Source organism: Oryza sativa, chromosome 12, assembly GCF_034140825.1.
Source record: "Oryza sativa Japonica Group chromosome 12, ASM3414082v1".
NCBI classification, from domain to species: Eukaryota; Viridiplantae; Streptophyta; class Magnoliopsida; order Poales; family Poaceae; genus Oryza; species Oryza sativa.
The window spans coordinates 9,838,468-9,850,960 of NC_089046.1; the positions used below are offsets into that span (position 1 = coordinate 9,838,468).

Sequence of the window (12,493 nt, forward strand, 5' to 3'; positions counted from 1 at the left end):
ATACAAAGTTTGTACATATCGTAATATAAAGTTTGTACATGTCACATACAAAGTTTGTACATATTGTATACAAGTTTGTATAATATTAGTAGTAGTAGAGTAAAGTAGTACTGTACCAGTAGTACCGTAGTACTAAAGCGCGCCACTGTGTAGGGCAGCAGCAGTAGTACTACTAGACAAATAGTACTAGTAGTACTAGGACTATACTAGGTGGGAGTGGCTCTGGTCGCCGCGCCGATTAGGGGTATCCCCCCCCCCCCCCCCCCCCCCCCGCGGGCGTCCATGTCGGTGTCGGCGGCGGCGCGGCATCTGGAATCCCTCCTCCCGCGCCTGGCCTCCCTCCGCCACTACCTGCAGTTCCACGCGCGCCTCCTCACCTCGGGCCACCTCGGCGCCCACCCGGGCCTCCGCGCCCGCTTCCTCGACCGCCTCGCGCTCTCGCCGCACCCCGCCGCGCTCCCCCACGCGCTGCTCCTCCTCCGCTCCCTCCCTACCCCGGCCACCAACGACCTCAACGCCGCGCTCAGGGGGCTCGCCGCCTCGCCGCACCCGGCCCGCTCGCTCCTCCTCCTCGCGGGCCGCCTCCTCCCCGCCCTGCTCCCTCGCCCCGACGCGCTCTCGCTCTCCTTCGCGCTCAAGGCGTCCGCCCGCTGCTCCGACGCGCACACCACGGTGCAGCTCCACGCGCTCGTCCTCCGCCTCGGCGTCGCCGCCGACGTCCGGCTGCTAACCACGCTGCTTGACTCGTACGCCAAGTGTGGAGATCTCGCGTCCGCGCGGAAGGTGTTTGATGAAATGACCGTGCGGGACGTGGCCACATGGAACTCGCTGCTGGCGGGGCTAGCGCAAGGCACGGAGCCTAACCTTGCTCTCGCGCTGTTCCACAGGCTGGCTAACAGCTTCCAGGAGTTGCCGTCGAGGGAGGAACCCAATGAGGTGACTATTGTTGCGGCGCTTTCCGCGTGTGCGCAGATTGGCTTGTTAAAAGATGGGATGTATGTGCACGAGTTTGCTAAAAGATTTGGACTGGATCGCAATGTTCGGGTCTGCAATTCACTAATTGACATGTACTCCAAGTGTGGCTCGCTGTCAAGGGCCCTGGATGTGTTCCATTCCATCAAGCCGGAAGACCAGACGCTTGTGTCCTACAATGCTGCAATTCAGGCACATTCCATGCATGGGCATGGGGGTGATGCACTGAGATTGTTTGATGAAATGCCCACACGCATTGAGCCAGATGGAGTGACTTACCTTGCTGTGTTGTGCGGGTGCAACCATTCTGGCCTTGTGGATGATGGGCTCAGGGTATTCAACTCGATGCGAGTTGCTCCAAATATGAAGCACTATGGAACAATTGTGGACCTTCTTGGCCGTGCAGGCCGTCTCACTGAGGCATATGACACCGTCATTTCTATGCCATTTCCAGCTGATATTGTCCTTTGGCAGACATTGTTGGGTGCAGCCAAGATGCATGGGGTTGTTGAGCTTGCGGAGTTGGCTGCCAATAAACTTGCTGAGCTTGGTTCTAATGTCGATGGTGACTATGTGCTCCTATCGAATGTTTATGCATCCAAGGCTCGGTGGATGGATGTTGGTCGAGTACGTGATACCATGCGAAGCAACGATGTGCGAAAAGTTCCTGGCTTCAGCTACACAGAAATAGATGGAGTAATGCATAAGTTTATTAATGGTGACAAAGAGCACCCGAGGTGGCAAGAGATATACAGAGCACTGGAGGACATTGTATCAAGAATTAGTGAGCTAGGATATGAGCCAGAGACAAGCAATGTACTGCATGACATTGGGGAGGAGGAAAAACAGTATGCATTGTGTTATCATAGTGAGAAGCTGGCCATTGCATTTGGGTTGATTGCAACACCACCTGGGGAGACTCTTCGGGTGATCAAAAATCTCCGAATATGTGGGGACTGTCATGTGGTGGCAAAGCTCATCTCTAAAGCTTATGGTCGTGTTATTGTCATTCGGGACAGGGCGAGATTCCATCGATTTGAAGATGGGCAGTGTTCCTGCAGGGATTACTGGTAAATAGTGGCATGCTGGATCATTTAAAGGATAAATTTGGCATGAGCTCGTGGAGATGAGGTCAAAAAGGATGATATAACATGTCTCTGATCCAGCATATCGATTTGTATGGATACTGGAACATATTCTTGAACCATGCATATCACTTCTGACACTTCACACAATGGGTCAAACATCAAAAGGTTGTTCGAGATATAATCCAGGGCTCCAGGCTTGCTGTTGCAGATACATTCAATTTAGTCCCCATTGAAATTAATCTTGTAAGTTAGGGTGTGGGTGGTTTGAAAATCCTCCACTTAGCCTTCACAGAGAATGATCTTGAGAATGAAATACCAAATACAGTATACACGGTTTGAGGTTTCCGGATGGTTTCTGCTGCCACTGGACCTCACAACCCTACAAAGGTTTATAATCACCAAGAGTCCAGGACACAACTGGATAGTCACAATGCCGTAGGTTACAACTAGCATTCAGCTGGTAATGGTATGGTACTAATGAAAAACTGACATCAGGATAGGAGCATGCTATTTTTCCTTTCAGGGAGACAACATAATTTTTCATATCTACGGAGCGAAGTTTTCCTTCAAGTCTTTGGTTCTTTGTCCCGATTCCTTAATATTGTAAGTTACAGTCATGGTTCAGCTGTTCCATTCCATTAATAGCTGATGATTTCATTGTCGATTTTGATGATGCATAATAAGATGCGCCTTTATATGGTTTAATCTAGAATCCCTTGCAATGATGATACTATAGTGATGAAGTAAACTTATCCTGGATTATAATAAATACAAATTTTTGCCTTATCTTTGTGCTATGATCATTGATGCATTTGGCAGTTTTGGTCAGTACCAACGTGGTCGTAAAATAATCATTGCATGATATTTTCCACACATAATTTTGTTTGCAGTGGAGTTTGGGCTATCTGGTTCTGTGTGAAATTATTGGGTTTTCAAAAACATTTCATTGAGCGATGTCATGTAGCTTCCTCACAAGGATTTGTCACTTTTGCAACAGTGGAAGGCCACGACGCAGGTGAAACTAGCAAAAAAAAAAGATGGACGAGCTCCGGGCCTTGTTTCTTGCCAGACTTTGTCTTCTACACGCGGCAAGAGATACAGGATGTGGACGGAGAAAAAGATGCTGGACGCGCAGGTGAGGTCTGCTCTTGGTTTTTTAAGCAACTGCATCTATGTTAACTTTGATGGTCAAAGTTAGTCATGTCTCACTTAGAACAAATCTAAAATGACAATAAGTTTGAAACAGAGGGAATGTTTTACATAATCTTACAATTAATTATTACATGGTCTAAAGGAAAAAACACATTGAATTATTGAAAACCAAGTGTAAGCTTAACCGGTGTTGTAAATAATGATCCCTTAGATACAACTTTCGTTTATATTGAAGCCGATTTATGCACGGGAGAATGTTTGATGCTGCCAACATTGGGGCCATTGGTGCTGCCAACATTGGGGCTCTTGGCACTGCACTTCTCTGTTATGTAACACCAAAGGAGCACCTTGGATTGCCTAACCGTGATGATGTTTAGACAGGCATGATATCCTACAAAATTGCTGCTCATGCTGCTGATTTGGCAAAGTGCCATCCGTATGCACAAGCATGGGACGATACACTAAGCAAGGCAAGATTTGAGTTTAGATGGTTGGATCAATTTGCTCTGTATCTGGATCCTGTGACCACTATGTCTTTCCATGATGAAACATTACCATCGGAGGGTGCCAAAGTAGCACATTTCTGCTCAATGTGTGGCCCAAAGTCTTGTTCGATGAAAATCACAGAGGATATTAGAAAATATGCTGATGAACATGGTTACAGGATAGTGGAGGAAGCGGTAATACCAGGAATGAATGCTATGAGTGCTGAGTTTTTGGCTGCAAGGAAAACGATCAGTGGGGAGCAACACGGTGAAGCTGGAGGGGAGATCTATGTTCCAGAAAGCTATACAGCTCGCAAATAAGGTTGGTCTTTTTCTTATGATGTATAGTTCAACTTGTGGGAGATGTTTGGACTCTTTTGTTCTGAATGTGTAGGGTTGTTTACTCGGTATGAAGTAATTAGTCATCTGGGAGTAAAATGGTCTAGTGCCATATTTCAATCAGTTTTACATAAATAAGCCATTAGTGTGTGCTTACCGTCTTGAAACAGCGTCAGCTTGTTGTTGGCCCAATAACTTCATACATGCTAGTACTAGTTATTTAGCATTAGTGCAACTTGTTACAAATATTTCTGAATTATCTGGACTATAAATAAATACTACTCGAGTACTATCTACCATTTGGTAAACATTCTGCTAATCCTTTTATGTCAGAATTGTTTCATAAATCTATGAGAACTGTTGTAATTTTGACTCCACACATTCTCTTCAGTGATATTTCTTAAGGGAAAATTACTCTCACAGCAATCCTTTGAAATGGGTTTGCTTGTACATTTGAAATTTGACACTAACTGTAATAGCAGTGGATAGCTGCTCTGTCTTTATCAACTTCTACTTGTAATTTCAGGGACCTTAATAAACCTTTAGTGGCTTGGACTTATTGTGCATTACTGCAAAGGCACTAACTTTTATATCACTATAACATGTTCTCGGAACTCAGAATACAATCTCTGTGCAGATCATCTTGGCGTCCATCTACTCCGGGTGATAAAGATTTACTGACTGGAGCGTTTATCAGCAGCACTCACCATCCTATGTTAGGGAGGTGGTAAGCAGTTTATGTGCTTTGATAAAGCTGGTGTTGCTTAGCTCAGTTTCTCCTAACCCATCCACTTTTCGAGCTTGTATGCTACTCCTTTTAGTATTGTCAAAATCTTGTTTCGACATGAAGTGAAAAGTTGTGTGAAAAGATCAGTAGGATCTTGTTCGAACCTGTTGGCGATCAGCCTTTGAACCCCAAGGTGTTCGACGAAATACAAAATCAAAAGAGAGCATTTTGCACCGCGTAAGCTTGTAGCATTTTCTGATGCATTTATTAACTTAAATAGCTCGGCGATCGTGCCATCCCACGATCGAGCGCTCTCCTCGCCATGCGCCCTACGACTCCATCATGCGCTTCCCGACTGAGCCGCGCAATCCCAAGGCAGAAAGCACATGTCCACATGACGCCTACTAACTCCGACGCGCTCGCACATGAACAAGCATGCGTAAGAGCCCATGGTACAAACGCACACGATCCCCAGACACAGACATCATGTACCATGAAGAAACGCAGAGCAGAAATGGGTACGGCGCTAACTCAACAGGACCATATATTAAATGTTTAGCTAGCTTGCACTTTGTCTGAATTCCCGAATAGCACTGCAAAATGAAGGGCAATCATAGGTCAGGTACTATCAGAATGCAATAAACAAGCATACAAGTAAAGCTCTGCAGATTGACAGTCCTATATACGAGAGGATGAATCAATACCTGGCTTCCAGCGCTTCTGGTTTCCGACTATGATCAGTGGCTGCTGAATATGATGCTCTTCAGTTCCACCTCCCTCTGTACTGCCTTTTAGCTGCTCCTCTTCATCTTCCTTTACCATTTCATCTTCATAGCGCCTTAGAATTTCGAGAGTAAGACAGCGAGTCTGGATGCTGGCCACGTTCCTAATGGCATCTTCCAAAGCTTTCACGTCCCTTGTAGTGGGCATCAGAACAATCGAGAACGACGATTAGATGCTGGAGGCTGGAAAGGTGCACAAAGCTCTGCTCAAACCCAAGTTTGGATGCTGCTTTTTGTGCAAACAACTCAATAGAAAGCCTTTGGAGTTTTGGCATAGCGCCAGGTTCAAACAACAACCAATGCAGGCGACTATGCCTGAACATCAACTCCTTTAGACAGGGAAATCCACCACAGCCTACAGTGAGTCCATCCTCCCAGCCTTGGGCGAATATTACTTTAAGATAGAGAAGCTTGGGTATACACCCAAGGAGGTTGATATCTTTCTGATCATTGCTTCTAGTATTATAGAAGATCACAAGATAGGCAAGATTAGAAAGGGAAATCATCTGCTCCGAAAGTTTTGATATTCCAACGCCAGAAGTAGAAAGCTCTCTGAGACCGGGAGCACTACTACAACATGAATCCATCAATGTATCTGAAAACTTGGTTGTAACATGTACATGTAATGATTGAAGGCTATTTTTACCTAACTCATCGAGAGTCATGTAAAAGGCGTCCTTGTACCTCTCGAACCTTGCTACATCACCTCCAAAAGGCGTCCTTATGCGCAGATACCTTAGTCTGGTCAGCCGACGGAGCTCTTGTAAACATTTTATGCTGTACTCTATGTTGTAAAAAAGAGATAGCATCTCCAAAGCTTGCAAAAATCCAATTTCATCTGGCAATCTCATTGGGTAATCAACAATTAGGCGCTCTAGTTTTTGCAGTCTACAAACACTTGACGGAATGTTTATTTCGTTGACATGTCCTCCTCCACGAATAATTAGTGTTTCTAGTTGCTGCAGCCGTCCAATATCCTTGGGCATCTCGGTAACATTTGCAACATTGAGCTTCAGATACTTCAACTGGAAAAGGTATGTTAGGCTGTTAATATGCTGGCTCTCCAGGCTCATGCACCCATCCAGAACCAATACCCGCAGAGCATGGCATTTCTTAAATTGTGGTATTTGCTCCGGTTTAGGACTGTCAAAGAACAGCGAACGAACATGTGAGCAGTTGTTCGTAATCTCCTTGACTATTCTATTATCTGTGCCATTGGATGGGAACCAGGTCCTCCGAATCTTCTTGAAAGAACTCCAATGCTGTTGTTCATGCACTATTGTGACGAAATTCTGTCCAGTTGATAGGCTAATGATAAGATCAAGCACAATATCGTGGACTCGGCAGCAACTGGCCCTACCATCATATTGGATATAAACTGGTTGGATCAAGCTTCTATTTATAAGCTCATTGAAGTAGTTCTCTCCTACTTGCTCCCGTGTTTTTCCCTTCGCTTCAATGATGAATCCTTCAGCTATCCATCTCCATATAAGTTCTTGTCTATCAATTACATAATCCTCTGGATACATGCTGAGATACAACAGACAATTTTTCAGGGGATAAGGAAGATCATAATAACTGAGCATCAAAATTTTTCTCACTTCGACGTCTGAGTTTAGTGTAACACCAATAGAATTGTGCACTTGCATCCACTGGTCCTCTGTATCAGGTTTGATTGATAGCAAGCTAGCTATGGAGATTATAGCTAATGGTAAACTACGACATTTCGATATGATGGCATGAGAGATGTCTTCCAGGTGAGGCGGGCAGCAACTCTCAGAATTAAAAGCTCTCCGGTAAAATAATCTCTGTGAATCTTGCTCTTCTAGTGGCTGCATGCTGTGAAGATAGCCTTCAGATGTGGTACGGCTGCATGCTTCAGCTACGGCAGTGTTTCTTGTTGTTGTTATGATTATACTGCCCAAATTATTCTCTGGGAAAGCACAATTGACCACCTTCCACGCACCTATGTCCCAAATGTCATCAAAAACAATGAGGTACCTGCGTACAATTAAATTTATGATCCAGTCATCATACTTTCGCACCAATGTGGATGAATGAACATACATAAAAGCTAGTTACCACTCATGTAGCCATAGCTAAAAGACTGGTATTGATCGAAGTACAGATGTTTTTGTGGCTAGAATATTACAATTAAGAGTGCAAAGTGTTTTATTGGGTTTGTTCTAGTTCTAGATACAACGATATATGTCTGTACATTTCGGATTTGCTATATATCTTGCGACAGAAAATTGAAGTTGGAAACTTCCAAATTTAATTTGTGCTGTCAGATAGGCGTTAAGATTCACGATTCACGTGTGGGGGAGGAAAAGAGAATGTATCCGCGCATGGGATGAGGATCGACTCATCAACCGAAGCTAGTGGTTGTGCTAGATCGTGATTTTATTTGTAATATATTAGACCTATTTCTGTATTTGAAGAGAAAAAAAATATGTTTGAAACCTCTATTTGCTGTTATGTTCCACAAAAATTAGAAAACATAAAAATGTGTGTACCTTTTATCTTTCAAGAATCCTCGAAGATGACTGATGAGGTTCTGCTCATCTTCCGATACATCTCCATTGCTCCCGAGTCCTTTAAGCATATCAACCAAGATCTTCCTTATATTAGGGGTACGTGAAATAGACACAAAAGTTATACACTTAAAATCCCCTTGTATTGTCTTGTACACTTCATTAGCTAGAGTTGTCTTTCCAAGACCACCCAAACCAACAATAGAAACCACTTTACGTTGCTCTAATGGCTTGCCTTTGGTCATGATCCACTTAATGATCTTCTCCCTTGGACCATCAATCCCCACGAGCCTCTCCACCTCCTCATACAATGCCGGTAGACGGGGATCAATTTCCACCACACTTGGCTCGGAGATGAAATCATCGATCTGATTCCTCTTGCGACGTTGATCCTCCTCCATAACCCGATTCTTCAGTTCTTGGATACACTCTGTGATCTGGTGTTTGCCCCATAACTTCTTTATCTTGCTTCCTATCTTCTGAACAAAGTTGGCATTCGCATCGCCACAACTCAACTTGTGGATGAAGAGGTCGATGCAATCCTCAATATCATAAGCTAGCTCGAGCATGTTGTTCCTCCACTCCTTGGTCGGCCCATCAAGCTTGTCCTCCTTGGTCGACAGATGCTCAAGCAAGACACTGATGCTGCTGAGCTCATTCCTCAAAAAGATGATATCCTTCTTCACACTTTTGAGCAGCTTGTACTCTCCCTCGACCAAGGCGGAAAGCTTGGTTAGAAGAGGATTCAGCACCCCTACTGAAGCACTAACAAATGCTCCTGCCATCTCTGTTCCACTCTCTGCTGTTTCATCAACCAACCATGCAACGTCCAGAAACAATAACAAGCATGAAGTACATAACACAAACGGCTAGCCAAGACAATTCTCCAAAAGTGTATATGATGTAGATGCACCCACCAACTGCTTGATTCGTGCTCCGCGCCACGGGAGGAGACGCCGGGAAAGGAGCGACGCACGGTGGAGGTGGCAACCTGCTGGGAGCTGCCGCCAGCAGAAGGAGGCAGAGCCAGCCTAGTCGCCTCGCCTCGCCTCTAAGCGACTTCTAGGTGGGTTAATCGGAGGGGAATCGGTGGCGAGATCAGCCTAACTCACTTGATTCTCACCATCACACCGGCAGTGAGGAAGGAGCCCATTAATAGCTTTTCCATTGTGCGGTGGTTGTTGGAGCATCGAGGAAGGATACGCCAGGACCGACCGGGGGAATAAAACCGAGGGAAAAGAAGGCCTTTCGGTGCCGTTGGTGGGACCTGCGATTTGACGTCACATGCTAACGCTATGGAAATTGACATCGGAAACCACACGAGTACATGACCATGAACATGGCCTTTTTACTCACATGGGCGATGCACCCAGACTTGGTTGGATTCATTGGATTCATATATATTGTTCGTTACTTTTCTTACTCTGTATACAGACTATTCAAATTATTAAACAAGAAATCTTTTTTAAAATGTTTCTATACAAAAGTTACTTTATAAATTTATATTAATCCATTAAATCTTTAGAGTAATACTTAATTAATCATGCTAATGAGCAGCACCGTTTTCCGTTGAAGGTGGGTTCCTAACCCCACATTCCTAAAGCAACCCTAGTTTTGTTTCAGCTTTAATTGAAAGAGCACGATTAATAATTAGTAAATCAGCAAACTCCCTCGATTCCGAAAATTGCGTTATTCTGACTTACCACGTATAAATACTTCTCGTTCCTATCTAATATACCCTACTAAAACTAGTAATGTGCCCGTGCTAGGCGATAGTTGCATTTACATTGCTTGAAAATGCTATTGGCCTATTTAGATCTCCAGACAAAATTTTTCACCCTGTCACATTGAATGTTCGGACATGCATGGAGTATTAAATATAAACAAAAAAAATAACTAATTACACAGATTGTGTGTAAATTGCGAGACGAATCTTTTAAGCCTAATTGCTCCATGATTTGACAATGTGGTGCTACAGTAAAAATTTGCTAATGACGGATTAATTAGGCTTAATAAATTCGTCTCGCGGTTTACATACGGAATCTGTAATTTATTTTGTTATTAGTCTATATTAATACTTTAAATGTGTGCCCGTATATCCGATGTGACATGCCAAAACTTTTCACCTCTAAATCTAAACACAGCCTTAGTACAAAATGTAATATACATAGATCACAATACGATTATAATATAAGGATCTAGGGCCTGTTTGTTTTGTGCCTAGTGCACCATGCCATAAAATTTTGCATGCCTCGAGCACCAAAATCGATGGCCGGACTCAGGCTAATCACGTCTCCCCATATGTCAATCCAGGCGGGAGTGAAAGAGTCCCAGGCTAGGAACCAAACAAAGCTTAGAATAAGCCAGGCTAGTCTCAGGCTGGCAAATTCTTCTCAAGTTAGAGGTAGACACACCTATTGGGTGGCATGGGGCAACCTGCCTAGCTACGGCTCACGTCGCCTCACACCTCGGACCCCTCTCATACTTTCTGGTCTAGGCTTAGGCCACATATTATCTAGTACACACCATTGGCTTAGTCCATTGATCAGCTATTCTAGCCTTTCAAGCATGACAAAATTTTTGATTGATTCATCTTCTGCAGTCCACACTCGTCACGTCGCGTCTTTGGCATCATTCGTTCGTATTCTCACTCGGTCCACTAAGCCTGGACACACCGTTGGTGCCGCGGTCCAGGGAACGAGCTTGCACCGTGTGCAGGCGCGGGCGTGCGGCTCGATGATTGTGCCTTTGTTGCGGCATGGCAGAAGTGCGCCGGCGCTATCGGCCTAGCCAAACGGTTGCAGCAGCAGCTGCAGGCAGCATTGCAATAGACCCCAACACTAGCGCTGGTGTTGTTGCCTTATATGTATTGCAATTGGAATATATTGAGTGTACACTGTTTTTATGCAATCTATCTATTATATTATTAAAGGAATAAAAAAAAGGAGCCTCCACGTTCGCTCTCATGGTCTATAAATTCTCATATTAATCGAAGAAAAAGAAAAGGCAGAGTCTATATAGAAATACAATTTAGAAATAGTTGAAATTTGGAATTAAAAAATAATGAATATTAGAAGAGGAGACTAGAGTCTGTATAGAAATACAATTTAGAAATAGTTGAAATTCGGAATTAAAAAATAAGGAATATTAGAAGAGGACACTAGAGTCCATATAGAAATACAATTAGGAAATAACTAAAATTCGGAATTAAAAATAAGGAATATTAGAAGTAGAGTATAGAGTCCATATAGAAATACAATTAAGAAAAAAAATAGAAATTCGGAATTAAAAATAAGGAATATTAGAAGTAGATTATAGAGTCTATATAGGAATTTAAAACTAACTAAAATTCAGAATAAACATAACAAAATTAAAAGTAGAGTTTTAAGTCCGTATAAAAATACAATTTACAAATAACTAAAATTCAAAATTAAGAAAAACATGGGAAGAAGAGTTTAAAGTCAATATAGGAATACAATTTAGAAGTAACTGAAATTCGAAATTAAAAATTAAAGAATATTGAGAGATGAATTTAGAGTCTACATAGAAATACAATTAGAAATAATAAAAATTCAGAAATAAAAATAAATAATATTGGAAGAAGAGCCTAGAGTCTATATAGAAATACAATTTACAGAAAATTCGGAATTAAAAAAAATATGAAAAGACGAGTCTAGAGTCCATATAGGAATATATATAATTTACAAATAACTAAAATTTGATATTAAAAATAATTAATAACTAACACGTATATAAAATACAATATGAATATTACACATTTGTAGTTTCGTAAAGTTATTGCAAAATTTAAAAATTTGATGTCATTCTAAAAAAATTGAATAATATAATGAGAAAACATATATGCTATTATATGAGAGAAAATATAATGATGCTTGCCGCGCAATCTGTGCGGGCCACCATGCTAGTTGTAATATAAACTAGAAAGGTAGCCCGCGCATATACGCAGGCATCTTATTTGATGTTGCTTGAATTTTTATTTTGGATGTTTTATGTGTGGGTTAATTTTTCTTTTATGTTTTATGACTCTCTTATAAATTTGTTTTTGTCAATAATTAGTTTGGGGTTGCTTTGAACATTACATCAGTATATTGGTTATGATACTCTTTGAACTACCCTTGCAACATATGAATTCTAAACTAATATTACTTGAACCGTGCAATCTTAAATTTATGAGAAAATATTGTGTCGCAATAATAGAGTTGATTACTATTAGACTATCATTTGTACTATGTGTGTATCTTTTTTGAATATTTAGCATATCTTATTTTATAGAACTTTCGGTTACAAAATTTCTTTTATAGTACAGATTATTTGTAGATTTTAGGATATATTTACTTACATTTACTTCTACGCCCTTCTTTCTTTCACATCCCATCTTCTTTTTGAAAAAAAC

The 12,493-nt window shown here is 42.2% G+C and overlaps 2 protein-coding genes and 1 pseudogene across 4 annotated transcripts; 2 read left to right on the plus strand and 1 right to left on the minus strand.

Annotated features, from left to right (window-relative positions):
* Nucleotides 1-230: 230 nt before the first annotated feature.
* On the plus strand, nucleotides 231-2,525 carry LOC4351952 (pentatricopeptide repeat-containing protein OGR1, mitochondrial-like). Its single transcript, NM_001423460.1, is given in 1 exon segment — nucleotides 231-2,525. A coding segment is annotated over 1 exon segment (1,764 nt). The 5' UTR covers nucleotides 231-282; the 3' UTR covers nucleotides 2,047-2,525.
* Nucleotides 2,344-4,987, plus strand: LOC131371247 (phosphomethylpyrimidine synthase pseudogene; annotated as a pseudogene). The gene is made up of 3 exons (NR_186836.1): nucleotides 2,344-2,663; nucleotides 3,058-4,019; nucleotides 4,674-4,987. The product of NR_186836.1 is annotated as a phosphomethylpyrimidine synthase pseudogene (transcript).
* Nucleotides 4,988-4,989: 2 nt separating this feature from the next.
* Nucleotides 4,990-9,208, minus strand: LOC4351953 (disease resistance protein RGA5-like). 2 transcript variants are annotated; one of them, XM_066305983.1, is made up of 4 exons: nucleotides 8,997-9,206; nucleotides 8,062-8,881; nucleotides 5,468-7,546; nucleotides 4,990-5,356 (listed from the first exon to the last, which is right to left on the minus strand). In XM_066305983.1, the coding sequence occupies exons 2-3, from the start codon at nucleotides 8,862-8,864 to the stop codon at nucleotides 5,650-5,652; spliced, it is 2,700 nt and encodes an 899-aa protein (XP_066162080.1). In that variant the 5' UTR covers nucleotides 8,865-8,881; nucleotides 8,997-9,206; the 3' UTR covers nucleotides 4,990-5,356; nucleotides 5,468-5,649. The 2 variants fall into 2 exon arrangements, with proteins under 2 accessions (XP_066162080.1, NP_001410385.1); NM_001423456.1 differs by having other exon boundaries at nucleotides 5,011-5,356; nucleotides 8,062-8,878; nucleotides 8,997-9,208.
* Nucleotides 9,209-12,493: the final 3,285 nt, after the last annotated feature.

Bases quoted from the DNA above. Each gene is read 5' to 3' on its own strand.
- LOC4351953 (XM_066305983.1), bottom strand. From the start codon at position 8,864: ATGGCAGGAGCATTTGTTAGTGCTTCAGTAGGGGTGCTGAATCCTCTT. The intron at 7,547-8,061 runs GTACACACATTT...AATTGTACGCAG, and splicing joins GGATTCTTGAAAGATAAAAG to GTACCTCATTGTTTTTGATG.